General features: G+C 60.4%; 2 protein-coding genes and 1 long non-coding RNA gene across 5 annotated transcripts in view; 2 read left to right on the top strand and 1 right to left on the bottom strand.

The window, feature by feature from the left end:
* The first annotated feature begins 10 nt into the window (after positions 1–10).
* On the top strand, positions 11–3,240 carry LOC139037076 (uncharacterized). Its single transcript, XR_011489869.1, has 3 exons — positions 11–85; positions 1,354–1,446; positions 1,976–3,240. It is a non-coding gene; the product is annotated as an uncharacterized lncRNA (long non-coding RNA).
* Positions 413–9,506, bottom strand: PACSIN3 (protein kinase C and casein kinase substrate in neurons 3). Of its 3 annotated transcripts, XM_020871358.2 has the most exons (11): positions 9,397–9,506; positions 6,114–6,185; positions 5,774–5,863; positions 5,460–5,616; positions 4,264–4,499; positions 3,986–4,141; positions 2,674–2,849; positions 2,385–2,505; positions 2,071–2,207; positions 1,578–1,699; positions 413–946 (listed from the first exon to the last, which is right to left on the bottom strand). In XM_020871358.2, exons 3-11 carry the CDS (start codon positions 5,825–5,827, stop codon positions 831–833), a joined length of 1,275 nt encoding a protein of 424 aa, XP_020727017.1. In that variant the 5' UTR covers positions 5,828–5,863; positions 6,114–6,185; positions 9,397–9,506; the 3' UTR covers positions 413–830. The 3 variants fall into 3 exon arrangements, with proteins under 3 accessions (XP_020727017.1, XP_070329174.1, XP_070329173.1); XM_070473073.1 differs by lacking the exon at positions 6,114–6,185 and having other exon boundaries at positions 9,397–9,501; XM_070473072.1 differs by lacking the exon at positions 9,397–9,506 and having other exon boundaries at positions 6,114–7,873.
* Positions 8,108–12,079, top strand: part of DDB2 (damage specific DNA binding protein 2) — a 35,408-nt gene continuing 31,436 nt past the window's right edge. Inside the window, exon 1 of the mRNA XM_020871322.2 lies at positions 8,108–8,303. The gene's annotated coding sequence lies outside the window, so the exon portion shown is untranslated. The remainder of the gene's footprint in view (positions 8,304–12,079) is intronic.

Below are 12,079 nucleotides of genomic sequence, written 5' to 3'. Positions count from 1 at the left end.
CCCCCAGGGGGGCGGGGCCACCTCCCAGAAGCGTGTGGGCAGCTAGGCTCGGCCCTCGGCCTCGGTTCGGGTCAGTTCCCGAACGGTGAGTAATGATTGACCGTCCCTACCAAACACTCGCGGTGCCGCCGACCTGAATGGGAAGATCAACTGGCGGGGCTCCCGCTCCGGTCAGAGCTCAGCTCCCGACCTCCACCCATCTTCGGATGCCTCGCACCAAGTCTGATCACGACTCCCCTGCGGGACCCCAGGTTAGGTTAGGGTCCCAGAGCAGGCACCAACCTGGCTCACCTCCGCCCAACCCCCGCCCCCGCTATATACTGCAGGCCCACGACCTCCCCCCAGTGCCTCCCGCCAGATGCCCTCGGCCGCCTGGCAAGGGTGCAATAGCGAAAAAGATGCACAGAAGCCGTTTTTTTTTTCTTTGAAGTTTAATACACACTAGAACAAGCCACAAGAGTGTTGCTAGCCCAGAACTACACTCACCCCAAGTCAACCCCAGGAACCCCAAAACAGACCAGGAACTGGGTCCACAGCTCCCGGGGAGACTGGAGGACCCTTTGGGGAGGCCCAGGCACCCCTGAGCCTTTCGGTCACTTCCTGACCTCCCCATCTTCCCCTCAGCCTAGACTCAGTTGGCCCTTCCCTACCAGTCCCTTCCCAGACACAAGGCCCCCCCACCTTCCCTGGGTTCCAGGACTTCCTCCCTCCTGGAGGGACAGAGCGGTCGCAGGGGTCAGGATGGTTCAGGGCCCTCGGGTCCGGCTGTCCAGACAAGCTGGGCTCTGACTCAGGGTGGAGAAACATTGCATAAGGGCTGCCAGGGCAGGTCAGGCCCCCACACACTCCACGTAGTTGGCAGGGTACAGGCCAATCCGGCCACTCTGCAGCTGGCCCTGACACCAGCCCTGTTCATCCTCCTCGCTCATCTTCAGCAGCTCCTCCCCTGCGAGAAGGGGGATTGGTCACTGGCGATTGCCCGCCCCACTCCTGCAACTGGGTCAAGGACTAAGGGGGAGGGGGTAGTCGGCGAACCCAGCTAGAAGAGACCAGGCTCAGGCAGAGGGAGGTCAAAGTCAGCCACTCCACCCCCACCCCCCACCCCCAGGCCCTGAATTCAGCAGTCAGGCCCCAGCTGGTGACTTTGAGAGGCAGGTGAGGGCTCCAAGCAGACACACTGACTCCTGCGGGATGGACCCAGAGCAGCCTTTTTCTTTTTTAATAGTTTTTTAAAAATATTTATCTGGCTGCACGGGTCTTAGAAGTCACATGCAATATCTTCAATTTGTGTTGCAGCGTGCATGCAGAATCATTCGTTGTGGCATGTGAACTCTTAGTTGGATCTCATTCCAGGGATCAAACCCCGGGCCCCCAGCACTGGCAGCATGGAGTCTTAGCCACTGGACCAGCAGGGAGGTACCTAGAGCAGTCTTCAGCTCAGAGCACGTAAGCTTAAGCACCAGATGCTTAAAATGAGCATCTGGCTTCCCTTTCTCCACATTCCTGCTCAGACTAGTAAAGGGGCGAGGGAGACGGGCTGCAGCCTGCAAAGGACCAGGAGCGGGGCTCTAGGGTACCTGCTCGGAAGCTGAGCTCATCGGCTTCTTGCCCCGCGTAGTCATAGAGCGCCCGCACCCGCACGCCCGTGGCAGCCTTGGGGGGGTTTTCCTCATCTGACCACTCCTCCTCGTGTCTGCCACTAGAGGGGGGAGAACAAGGGGGCAGGCTTGAGCAGGAGCCTGGGACTCAGGGCCGAGGGCTCCCCCCTACAGGAGCCCAGGGAGAGGCAGGTGGGGGAAAAGCTGCAGGATTCTAGCCTGACTTCTGCCACGAATGCCTGCAAGCTCAGGCACACGTCCGGCCACGCAGAGCTGACACGGGCAGTACATGAGAGGGAGTGTGGGGAGCACCTGGCAGACCACCATATAAACTGGCATCTCTACAACTCAGAACACCAGCTTTGAACCCACTTCAGGTGTGAAGGGCATGAAGGGAAGAGAGAGAGGAAGGAGGAGCGCACAGCAGCGGGCAGAGCTGTGTCCTTCCCACAGCCTGAATCCTGGCTCTCACCGCGGGGACCCCGAAGACTGGGGCAGGGGTGCAGCGCCATCTCTGGTGGGTACGATGCTGGTTAGGGTAACCTCGTCAGGGCTCCGGCCACCCTTCTCCTTCCGGCTGATCGTCCTCTGTGTGTCCAAGGACCACTCCTGTGGGGACAGAGTTCAGGGTCGGGTTGGGTTGGGCTGTAGGCTTGGTGGCAGCCAGAACCATCCAGACCACCTATACCTACTCCATCCCAAACCCCAGCCTCCTGCTGGAGCACCAGAGTAAGCCCAGTGGGAGCCTACCCCATCTCCCAACCCCAGCCTGCCAGGAACAGGTACCTCAAACTGGGGCCAGTTCATGGCCATGCCCGGCCCATGGGTGCTTCGCCACCAGCGCAGGTCCTCTTCGTCGCTGGCTGCCTCGATGCCCTGATGCAGGTCTCGGTGGAGTTCGTGGAACCTGTGCCCCGGGTATAACCCTCAGGCGGGGAAGCCCTGGGCCTCTATTCCCCACCCTACCCCCACCATGCACACCCTGCCCCGTCTCATTCAGCCCAGCCAGAGCCCAGAGGCGAAGGGAGAGAGCCAAGCCTCACCCAGATCTCCAGGCCCACCCGGCAGGCCGTACCTCTCACTGCTGGAGAGATCCAGATGCTGGTGTAAGGTGAGCAGCATATCCTTGAAGAAGAGAAGCCGCTGGCGCTCGGCCGCCTGGCAGCTCTCGAAGGCCTGCTCCATGTCCTCCATGTAGCGTGGGGTGTAGCGGTGCAGCTCCGCCAGGGTCTGCTCATACTGGGTCTTCGTCTGGGTGGGGAGAGGCGGGGCTCTGGTGAGGACAAGACCTTCTTCCCCCACTCAGACTCTGCTAGTCTTTCCTGCATACCTGCTGTGAGCTAAGCACCAGGGCCCGGAAACCTGGCTCCTGCCCGCGAGGACCCCAGGAGCCTAACAAGGGAGGTGACATTCAGGCCCAGCAGCTTTAAGAGTCCGGTGGAGGGACTTCCCTGGTGGTCCACTGGTTAAGAAGACGCTTTCCAACGTAGGGGACGTGGGTTCAATCCCTGGTTGGGGAACTAAGATCCCACATATCTTAGGGAAACTTAGCCTGAGCACCCCAACTAACACCCAACAAATAAATAATAAATTTTTTAAAATAGATTTTTTCAAATTTAATAAACAAACAAACAAACAAAAAGGTGTTACAGAGTGCGATAAGGTTAACCTATGGGAGCAGAAAACGGCAGCCCACTCCAGTGTTCCCAAGGACAGAGGCGCCTGATGGACTAGTCCTTGGGGTCGCAAGGCAGACATGACGGGCCTCACATGCACGGGCACACACACACATGGGGAGCTGTGGAAGAAATCAGAAAAGGCTTCCCAGCAGTGGAAACAGAGCAGCACCTCAGAGGACAGGGAGGCCCTGGATACGCGGAGCTGGAGGAAAAGCGCTCTGGCCAAGTGAGCAACATGAAAACTTGTCCCAAGGGGCACACAGAAAGGAAAGCAGCTGGGAAGGTCTCCTCAACTGCTAAGATTATCCCAGTGGCCCACACCGCACCATTTCTTTCCTGCCTAGAGCATCCTCTTTCCCTGGTGCGTGCACACTGCGCCGCTCAGTCGTGTCTGACAACTTGCAGTTCCGTGGACAGTAGCCCGCCAGGCTCCTCTGTCTGTGGGATTTCCAAGGCAAGAATACTGGAGTAGGTTGCCATGCCCTTGTCCAGGGTATCTTCCCTAACCAAGGATCAAACTCACATCTCGACTGCATCGGTACTGGATTCTTTATCACTAAGGCCATTGGGAAGCCCCATCTTTCTCGGGGTCCGATGTTACATGATAAGATGAAGAGCAGGGGGCAGGTGAAGACGAGAGCAATGCCGGGGGCTGGAGAAAGCACTCAGGGAGCCCTGAGCTGGGCTGCCCGGTCCCTCAGCCTGTACCTTCTCCGCCTCCTTGGAGCAGCGCTCCGCCCGTTCCTGCAGCTTCCGCAGCTGCTCCTGGGACACAGCGCTGTCTGCCTTTGCGTGGCTCTCCCGCGTCTGGGCGGTCTTCTCCTCCTTCCGGGCCGTGTGGTAGCTCTTCTTGGAAGCCTCAACCTGGCGCACACGCAGGGACCGACCGTGCTGGACCCAGGACCCTGCGCAGCGGCCCCTCCTCGCCCCGGGCCGACCCAGGCAGGGGGCGGGCCTCTGCGGTCCCTCCTCCCTACCGGGCTCACCTCCTTCAGCCTCTTGAGCCAGGGCTTCTGGGCCTTGCGGAAGCCGTCCTCGGCCGCCCGGCTCTCGCGGAAGCCACCCAGCACAGGCCGGTGGAAGGCGCCCCGCTGCCAAGAGCGCACCCGCTCGCTGTCCTGGCCCTGCAGCTTCTCCCGCACCTCCAGGTGCAGCGCGCTCAGCCGCTCGGCCGCCGTGAAGAAGGCGTGCCAGGCCTTCTCCAGCGTGCCATACTGGGGGCCTGCGGGGAAAGGTGAGCTGGGGCTGGGCCCGGGCTGCTGGCAGCCCCCAGCAGGGGCTTCTGGGTGCCAGGCATGGGGCAGAGATGCGAAGATGAACGACAAGTGACGTCAGCTGCTGCTGACTGAACACCTACTGTGTGCCTGGACACACGGTCCCACTGAATGCTTGACTCATCCACCACTGTGAAGATGGCATCACCAACAACATGGAACAAGTGAAAAGGCAGCCCAGAGAAGGGAAATTCGTTGCTCCGAGCATTCCAGCTACAGGTGGAGCTCAGATCCAAACCCAGGTGTGTGGTAAAAATCACTACGCTCTGTTGCCCCAGAGGGAAGAACTAGTGTCTGTCCCCAACGAAGGCAGCTTGTTTGGATAGAAGGAGCCCAAGCTCCAAAGCAGAAAAACCTGTGGGCAAGCGCTAACTCTTCTTAGCTGTGTGACTTCAGGCAAGTCAGTTGGCCTCTCTGAAGTATCCCATTCTCCTCTAGCAAATAGTTAGAACAAGACCATCTCCATGATAGGGCTGTGGTTGGTTGGTTGTAAGTCACGTCTGACTCTTTGGCCACCCCATGGACTGTAGCCTGCCCGGCTCCTCTGTCCATAGGATTTCTCAGGCAAGTGTACTGGAGCAGGTTGCCATTTCCTTCTCCAGGGCATCTTCCCGACCCAGGGATCCAAGCCTACCAGGGATCCAGACTCCCTACCACTGAGCCACCAGGGAAGCTCACAGCATTGTTAGAAATACCAGAGTAACTCATATGAGGGTGCTTGGCAAACCCTAAGAGCACAACTGTAAGAATAACCAGGAGGACCTTCTCTCTTTAAAGGGAAGGCGGACAGGGAAGCCTCCAACTTTCCACAAGAGGTGCAAAAAGAAACTGCCCTGCCTGGCTGCACCACCCCCCCCCGCCCCGCCTTGGCGGTCCTCTCCTCCCCACGGGGCCAAGCGCGGGCTCACCCTTCTCCACGGCACCCCTCCACTTGCGGGCCCAGTCGGCCAGCTGCTGGGCGTAGGCCTTCTCGATGCGGGCGCGCTCCTGGAAGCAGCTGATCAGGTCCCCGCAGAGCCGGTGCCCGTCCTCCACCCGCTGCACGGTCCGCCTGTAGTTGCCAGCCTGTGCAGGAGACGAGAAGCCTGGTGTCGCCCCGGGGGAGCCGCTCCCCCCCCGGGGGCCAGGGCTGACACGAGGCTTCTCCTTGGGACAGGTGGATGGGCCCTGAGAGGGGTGGGCATTTCAGCACCACCCCCAAAGCTGGCACCCAGCTGCTCACCTCCCAGAAACTGCCCTCCAGGGCCTCCCCTCCAGCCTCTTCCTCTGGAGCCATGGTGTCCCCGCAGCACGGAATGGTGGCGGATTGGGGCTGCAGAGGGCAGAGGGGTAAGCAGGAAAGCCAGGCGCACTTCGGGGGCGGGCAAAGAGCCTCTGCTATCCCTAGGTTCTGCCCCCCACCCCCCACTGCCATCCCCACTCCCCAAGGAACTGTCAAGAGCCAGGACTCAGCAGGCAGGGGTCTGGAAGTCCCAGGAGGGGCCCGAAGAGGGCAAAGATGGTCGTCCCACGGCTCCTCCTCTTGCCCTGGCCTGCCCTCCCCACCAGCTCACTCCATGTACCTGGGCCTAGGGTTCACTCCGGAGACCTGGGTGTCCAGCCCTCACAGCTGCCACCGTGATCCTGCCTCGACGCTAACAAGAGCAAAGCAGGCGGTGAGGGTGGGGCTGACCACGTCCAGGGCGGTGCCCAGCTCCCCCGATATAGCAACTGCTGTCAGAAGCGCCAGATTCCAGCCAGGAGAATGCCAGTCGGGTCACACGGTCCAGCCGGGGATTACATGGCAGGCGGGGGTGGGTAGTGGGCAGAGGGCCCCACTGCCCCGACCGCAGATGAAATAAGGGGACGCCTGCCCAAGCCAGGGCTCTGTGGCCTCTCCTGGAACAAGGCTACCCCTCCCCAGACCCAGCCAGGTCAGAGGGTACCCAGCCACACCCCAGGAGCTCCCCTCACTGGCCAGAGCACACTGGGAGCCAGGAGGTCTGAGTCTTATCTTGGCCATGAAGCTTGAACAAGTGCATTATACTGTCGTCTCCTAAAGGGCCTCGGCTCCCTCCCAAAATGGAAATCCCGCCTTCTTCCCTGTTTCAGTGCCAACACTGGTATAAGACCCAAGGCAGCGAACAAGACCTGTGAGGAGCCTGACAGTCACAAGAGACACTCATCCTGCTCCACGGCATCCCTGAGGTCCCACAGGATTCCGTGAATAATGAGTAACTCAGCCCCACCCTCCAAAAGCCCAGAGTCTGGGGCAGCACGAGGTGTCAGACAGGTAGGTGATCAGCCAGTTAAAACAGTGCAGCTCCAGGACTGCGGGGGAGGGCAAGGCAGATTCCAGCCCCAGAGCTCCCCCCGGGGGGCTGGAGGACCCAGAGGCACGCGGCCACTCCCTGCCTATCTCTGGGCAGGGTCTCAGCTGTCCCCAGCATCAACTCAAGCCCCTAGAAGGAAACCACTTCCTCCTCTGAGCAAACCCCAGGGACACGGCCAGGCCTGGGAGAACAGTGTGTTCACTGCCCCCAAGGCAGGGCTCTATGACAGTCCTCCCCCAAACTGACTGCCTCCCCACCCTGCAAAACTCAAGAGTGAGGGCTTCCCAGGTGGCTCAGTGGTAAAGAATCCACCTGCCAATGCAGGAGACTCAGGTTCGTATCCCTGGGTGGGGAAGATCCCCTGGGGAAGGAAATGGCAACCCACTCCACTGTTCTTGCCTGGGAAATTCCATGGACAGAGGAGCCTGGCAGGCTATAGTTCACGGGGTCACAAAGAGTCAGACACAACTTAGCAACTAAACAAACAATACTTTAAATGGGTGAATTGTGTGGTATATGTCAATAAAGCTGTTATTAAAGAAAATCGAGTGAGGCATCTTCTCCAGGCACCCTCCCATTTCTCCATCCCCAATCTCCACCCCTCTCTCCAGGTGTATATCACATTGTATATATCTCCGGGTATATATCACATATTGCCTTGTGACGATATTGGCAGAGACTTCCTGAGGGTCCAGTTTGTGTTCCTCCAGATATTCGAGTTAGTAGCTGAATTTAAAACACAAACGATATCCACCTGAAGACCAGGAAATGCACGGGCTGTGGCAGCTTTGAGAAAGCATGGCCTGAGTGGGCTTCTGCCTCTCAGTTCAGAGCAGGGAGAGCTTGGGCCCTCAGCGGAGCTGCCTGGGCCCAGAGAAGGATGGAGCAGCCCGCCCCTCCGGGGTCCTCAGCGCTTCCCCCTGGCTTCCTCCTGAGTCTGTCCCATTTACCCAGAAAGGACGTGCCAACCAGATGGAGAGGAACAGAGCTGCAGCTGTAAACCCCAGGGCCTCAAGAGCTATCCCAGCCAGGCATCCAGGGGCCGGGGCCCCCTGCCTGCCCCAGCCTCCCGGCTCCCGGCTCCCAGGAGAGCTGCCCCCCACCCGTTCCCTCTCTCTGGCCCCAGAACAGAGCGAGCTGTGTGTGCAGGGCTGGCACCGCTCCCTCCGGCCTCCCAGAGCAAACACGAGCCCAAGCCCCAGGCACAGCCAGCCCCACTGCCCCAGCGGACCCAGCAGTGGGGGGAATGGGCCTGTGCCTTGACCCCTGCCGAGGAGGGCCAGCCCCCTGCGTCTCCCGACCCCGGCAGAGACCCCGCCTGGTCCCCAACACACTCCTGCCACGGCCAAGAGCTCGCGAAGCAGATCATGAACCTTCCCACCCAGGGAGCCAGCACCTAACTGGGCTTGGCAGGGTCTCCTCACAGCGTCCTGAGCCAAGGTAGGGAGTCTCGGGGTTCAGGGAAGAACCCACTTTCCCTTAGGAGGCCGGGAGGTACTCGCCCGACCCTGTCCCGAGTCCCAGGGCAAGGCCCTGGGAGGGAGCCCTGCTGTCCTGCCCTTGCCCAGGCTCCGTCCTGAGTCACAGGCTGCGCCCAAGGACCTCTTCTCCCGGCAGCCCCTCCCGATCCGCCCGCGGATTTGACGGCACCGAGGCGGGCGGTCGACCGGTCCAGAGAGGGGTGCTCAGGCAAGAGCCACCGGAACCTGCAGCCAGGGAGGCCCCCGAGGCTGGGGGAGGGGCGGCGCGGGGAAGGGGGAGGAGGCCGGGCCCGGGAGGGGCATAACAAAGGGGCACTTTTGGAAACCCGACCTGCCCCGCCTGAGGTGCCAGCTCCCCGATGACGCACTCCCAACCCGGAGCCCTCACACCAAGCCTCCGAACCCAGGGGCCGCCGGTCTCTGGCCTCAAAGCCCTTATGGACGGGCGCCCTGCTTGCGGGCCGGGCGCCGCACACGTCGGAGCCGGTGGAGCCCACGAGGAGCGGCCGGGCCAGGCCTGGCCCTGGAGACTCCAGGACTTCTCGGCCAAACTCGCTGAACTCGGTCTCGGCGGGAGGTGGGGGCCCGTCGGCCACCGCTGAGGGGAGGGGGCGCACCCTGCCTTGGCCCGCGCCGCCGGCAACTCCAGATGGTGGCCCGGGACCGGCGGCCCCAGGAACTGGGACTCTTTGCTAAGGGCGAGGGGTCGCTGGGGAGCGAGGCCTCTGCTGGGGTCCCCGGGCGGTCGGGGACCTTTGAGGGGCCCCAGGAGATGGGGTGGCCCGCCAGCCCCGACGCCTCCCTACCCCCCCCCCCCCAACCCCGCGGCAGGTCTGGGAAAGTGCCGGGCGCGCGGCGCCGCAGAAGGGTCCTCCCCCTCGGCGCGGCGGCAGCTCTTGCCGCGCTCACGCAAAGCGCGGCGACCCCGGGACTCCCGGGGCTGGAGCCGATCCCACTGCAAACTTCAGGAGCGGGAGGAGGAGAGGGCGTGCTCTATCTAGCCGCGGCTCCCGCCACCGCCTCCCCACCGTCCCCTCCCGAGCAGCACTCACCGCGTCCTCCCAGGGCGCCTCGGCGGGTGGGGGGGTCCGGCCACGCTCCGACCCAAGTCCTGTCGCTCCCGGGCCCGGGCCGCCGCCTCCCGGAGCGCGCCGGGCCCTCCCCCCGGGAAGCCCAGCCCCCAGCCCCGCCCTCTCCTCGCGGCCGCGGGCCCCAACCCCACCGGCCAGCGGCGGGGCGCAGGAGCTGCCCGCATCGCGCCGACAGGCGCGGCTCCCGGGGCGCGGGCCGTGGGGTCTCGGTTCCCGCCCGAGGAGCGCCAGGGCCGCCTATCCAGGGCGGTGGCGCTATAAGGAGTCTGATTTCGGCTTTGCCCCTCCCCGGCCTCGGCAGAACCTGGGAGAGCCGTGGAAGCGGGAAGGAGTCCGGCCTGCACCGGCTCCCTTTGGAGGGAGACCTGGGGGGTGCTACACTGCCTTGCTCTTCTTACTGAGCATAGCTTTCTTAAAAGTTAGAAGTTAACTTAGACGTTTACTTAGACGTTAACTCTGGAGAGGCTCATAACCATCCCCTTGTAAGCATTAGGACTCCCATTGTATAGATGCAGAAACTGAGGCTCAGAGACCTTTAGCACCTTGTACAAGATCTGTCGTCGGGCAGGGCCGGGACTCCAAAGCCTTGCCTTTTCCTTGCATAGCCCTCCTGGCCAATCTGACGGCCCATTCTGAGGACTGGGTCCGACACGCTGTGGAGGTGGAGCAGAAAGTCATGAGCTCCTCCCCCCCACGTGTTCTTATTCCCAGATTTTGTACCACGGTTCATTCTTAAATCCCTTCTTCCTCACCCCCTTGCCCTGCACCCTGGGATTTTTCGGAGCCTGCCTGTCGGTTATTTATATCCACTGGAGCGGTCCAAGAATGTTCTGAGTCTGACCTAATCGCCACCTGCTCGGTCTCCCGGCCCCTCCCGCTTCCTCCTGGGCCCGGTGACCCGGCGGCCGTGCACTCCACCTGGCAGGCGAGAGGGGGCGCAGGTCTGCGCGGTCCGACGCCGGGGGCGCTCAGAGGGTCTGGACCGCGCAAATTGCTGTGGGCCGCAAACCCTCCCGCGCTCTCGGAGGAGTGCGCCCCCAGGGGACGGCGTGCGCGCTGGGAAGCAGAGAGCCAAGCTGTTCTCTCCCCAGCACGTCCTCTCGGTCCCCACGCCCCCGCCCCCACCCCTACTCCCCGAGGAGTGTGAGTCCGTGTGCACGGATTTTTAAACGACAGCTTTAAAAATAGCAAAATTAGGTAGTTTCTAAATCCGGGAGGAATCACGGACGCGTTCTCTGCGCAGATAAATCCGCTCATAAAATGAAAAGGGGGCTTGCAGAGAATGAACGGGGAGAATTTCAAACGGGCATCTAAGCCGCTGAGGACTGACTTGCCCCGCAGTCCCCGTGGGAGGGTGAAACCGCCTGTGGGGCACCCTAGACAAGACGCTTTCGGCCCCTCGCGCCTGAGTAGTGATCCTCGCCTGGGCGCTCGCAGGGTGTGAACCCAGCAGTACATAGCTCCCGAGACAAGTTTCAACACCCACTCTGCTGGGGCTTGGACAAGTCTATTTTCTCCATATCTCTGTTTCCACCTCTATGAAACATGACAGGTGACTGGGCTGACCTCCCAAAAGGGCCTGTGCAGCAGCTTATTAATGCTTGTAAAACGACTGCAAATAAGAGGAGCTGAGGGAACATCTACTGACAGCCATGTTATTATTTTTGTATTATTATTCAAAATCAGTTACCATCCCACCTAGTGCCCGGAGGGGCTTTAGGCACCTGGACAGAAAGTGTGATCACAAGAAAGAAATGAATTACAGGAGCCACCTATCAAAAACCCATTAAAAATAAAGGCTGCAAGCCAGACTCTGGGATCTAGGGAAGTCTCTCTAGAAACTCAGAAAAAACAGGGCTGTTTGTCAGACCACAAAGAGAAGGGAATGCGGAGTGGGAAACATCTGGCATCCCTCGGGTTCAAATCTGGAGAAATGCTGCAGCTGATCTTAATTGCCCCTAAGGTACTGTAGGGAGAAAAAAATACACCAAAACCCAGAGCATAGGGAGCTGCTTCAAGGGTCAGAGGAGACAGAGCTGACCTTGGAAAGCCAAAGGCCTCCTAGTGCTGCCCCAGGGTCCAGATTTCTGTGCTCCACAGCCAGAGCCCCTAAGCACTCACGGGGCTCCATCAGTGTGTTCCCAACTTGAACAGAGCTCAAGATGGGATGCCCGAGGTCAGGAGGACCGGATAGACAGAAACCCAGAGAGGCAGCTTGGCTCCCGGCACCAGGCGGCAGGCTGGTCCTCAGCCCAAGTTCACAACACTCACAGACTCACTCACCTAGACTTTCTGGAATGTTCTAAGCACAGTTCCTTTGTTTGTTTATTTATTTATTCACTCAGCCAATCAAGAAAACATTTGCATTTTTGCTTTATGCTAAGCCCTAGGCTGGGTGTTGGGAATACAAAAATAAAAAAGGCAGAGTCCGAGGTGTACGTTAATGATACAATATGAGCAGGAAATACTACGGGGAAACAGAAGCAGAAAAGACCACCTTTCACTGGGCGACAACACTTGACTGGTCTTGATGAGCAAGAATTAGTCATGTGGAGAGGCATTCTAGGCAGGAGCATCAGGGTGTGCCAAGCACCAGAGGTGGTAGCATATGACGTGGTAACCCAGCAATTCCACTTTTTGGTAT

The sequence above is a fragment of the Odocoileus virginianus genome, chromosome 10, assembly GCF_023699985.2.
Source record: "Odocoileus virginianus isolate 20LAN1187 ecotype Illinois chromosome 10, Ovbor_1.2, whole genome shotgun sequence".
In the NCBI taxonomy this organism is placed as follows: Eukaryota; Metazoa; Chordata; class Mammalia; order Artiodactyla; family Cervidae; genus Odocoileus; species Odocoileus virginianus.
This window is presented reverse-complemented; position numbering and strand designations above follow the sequence as displayed.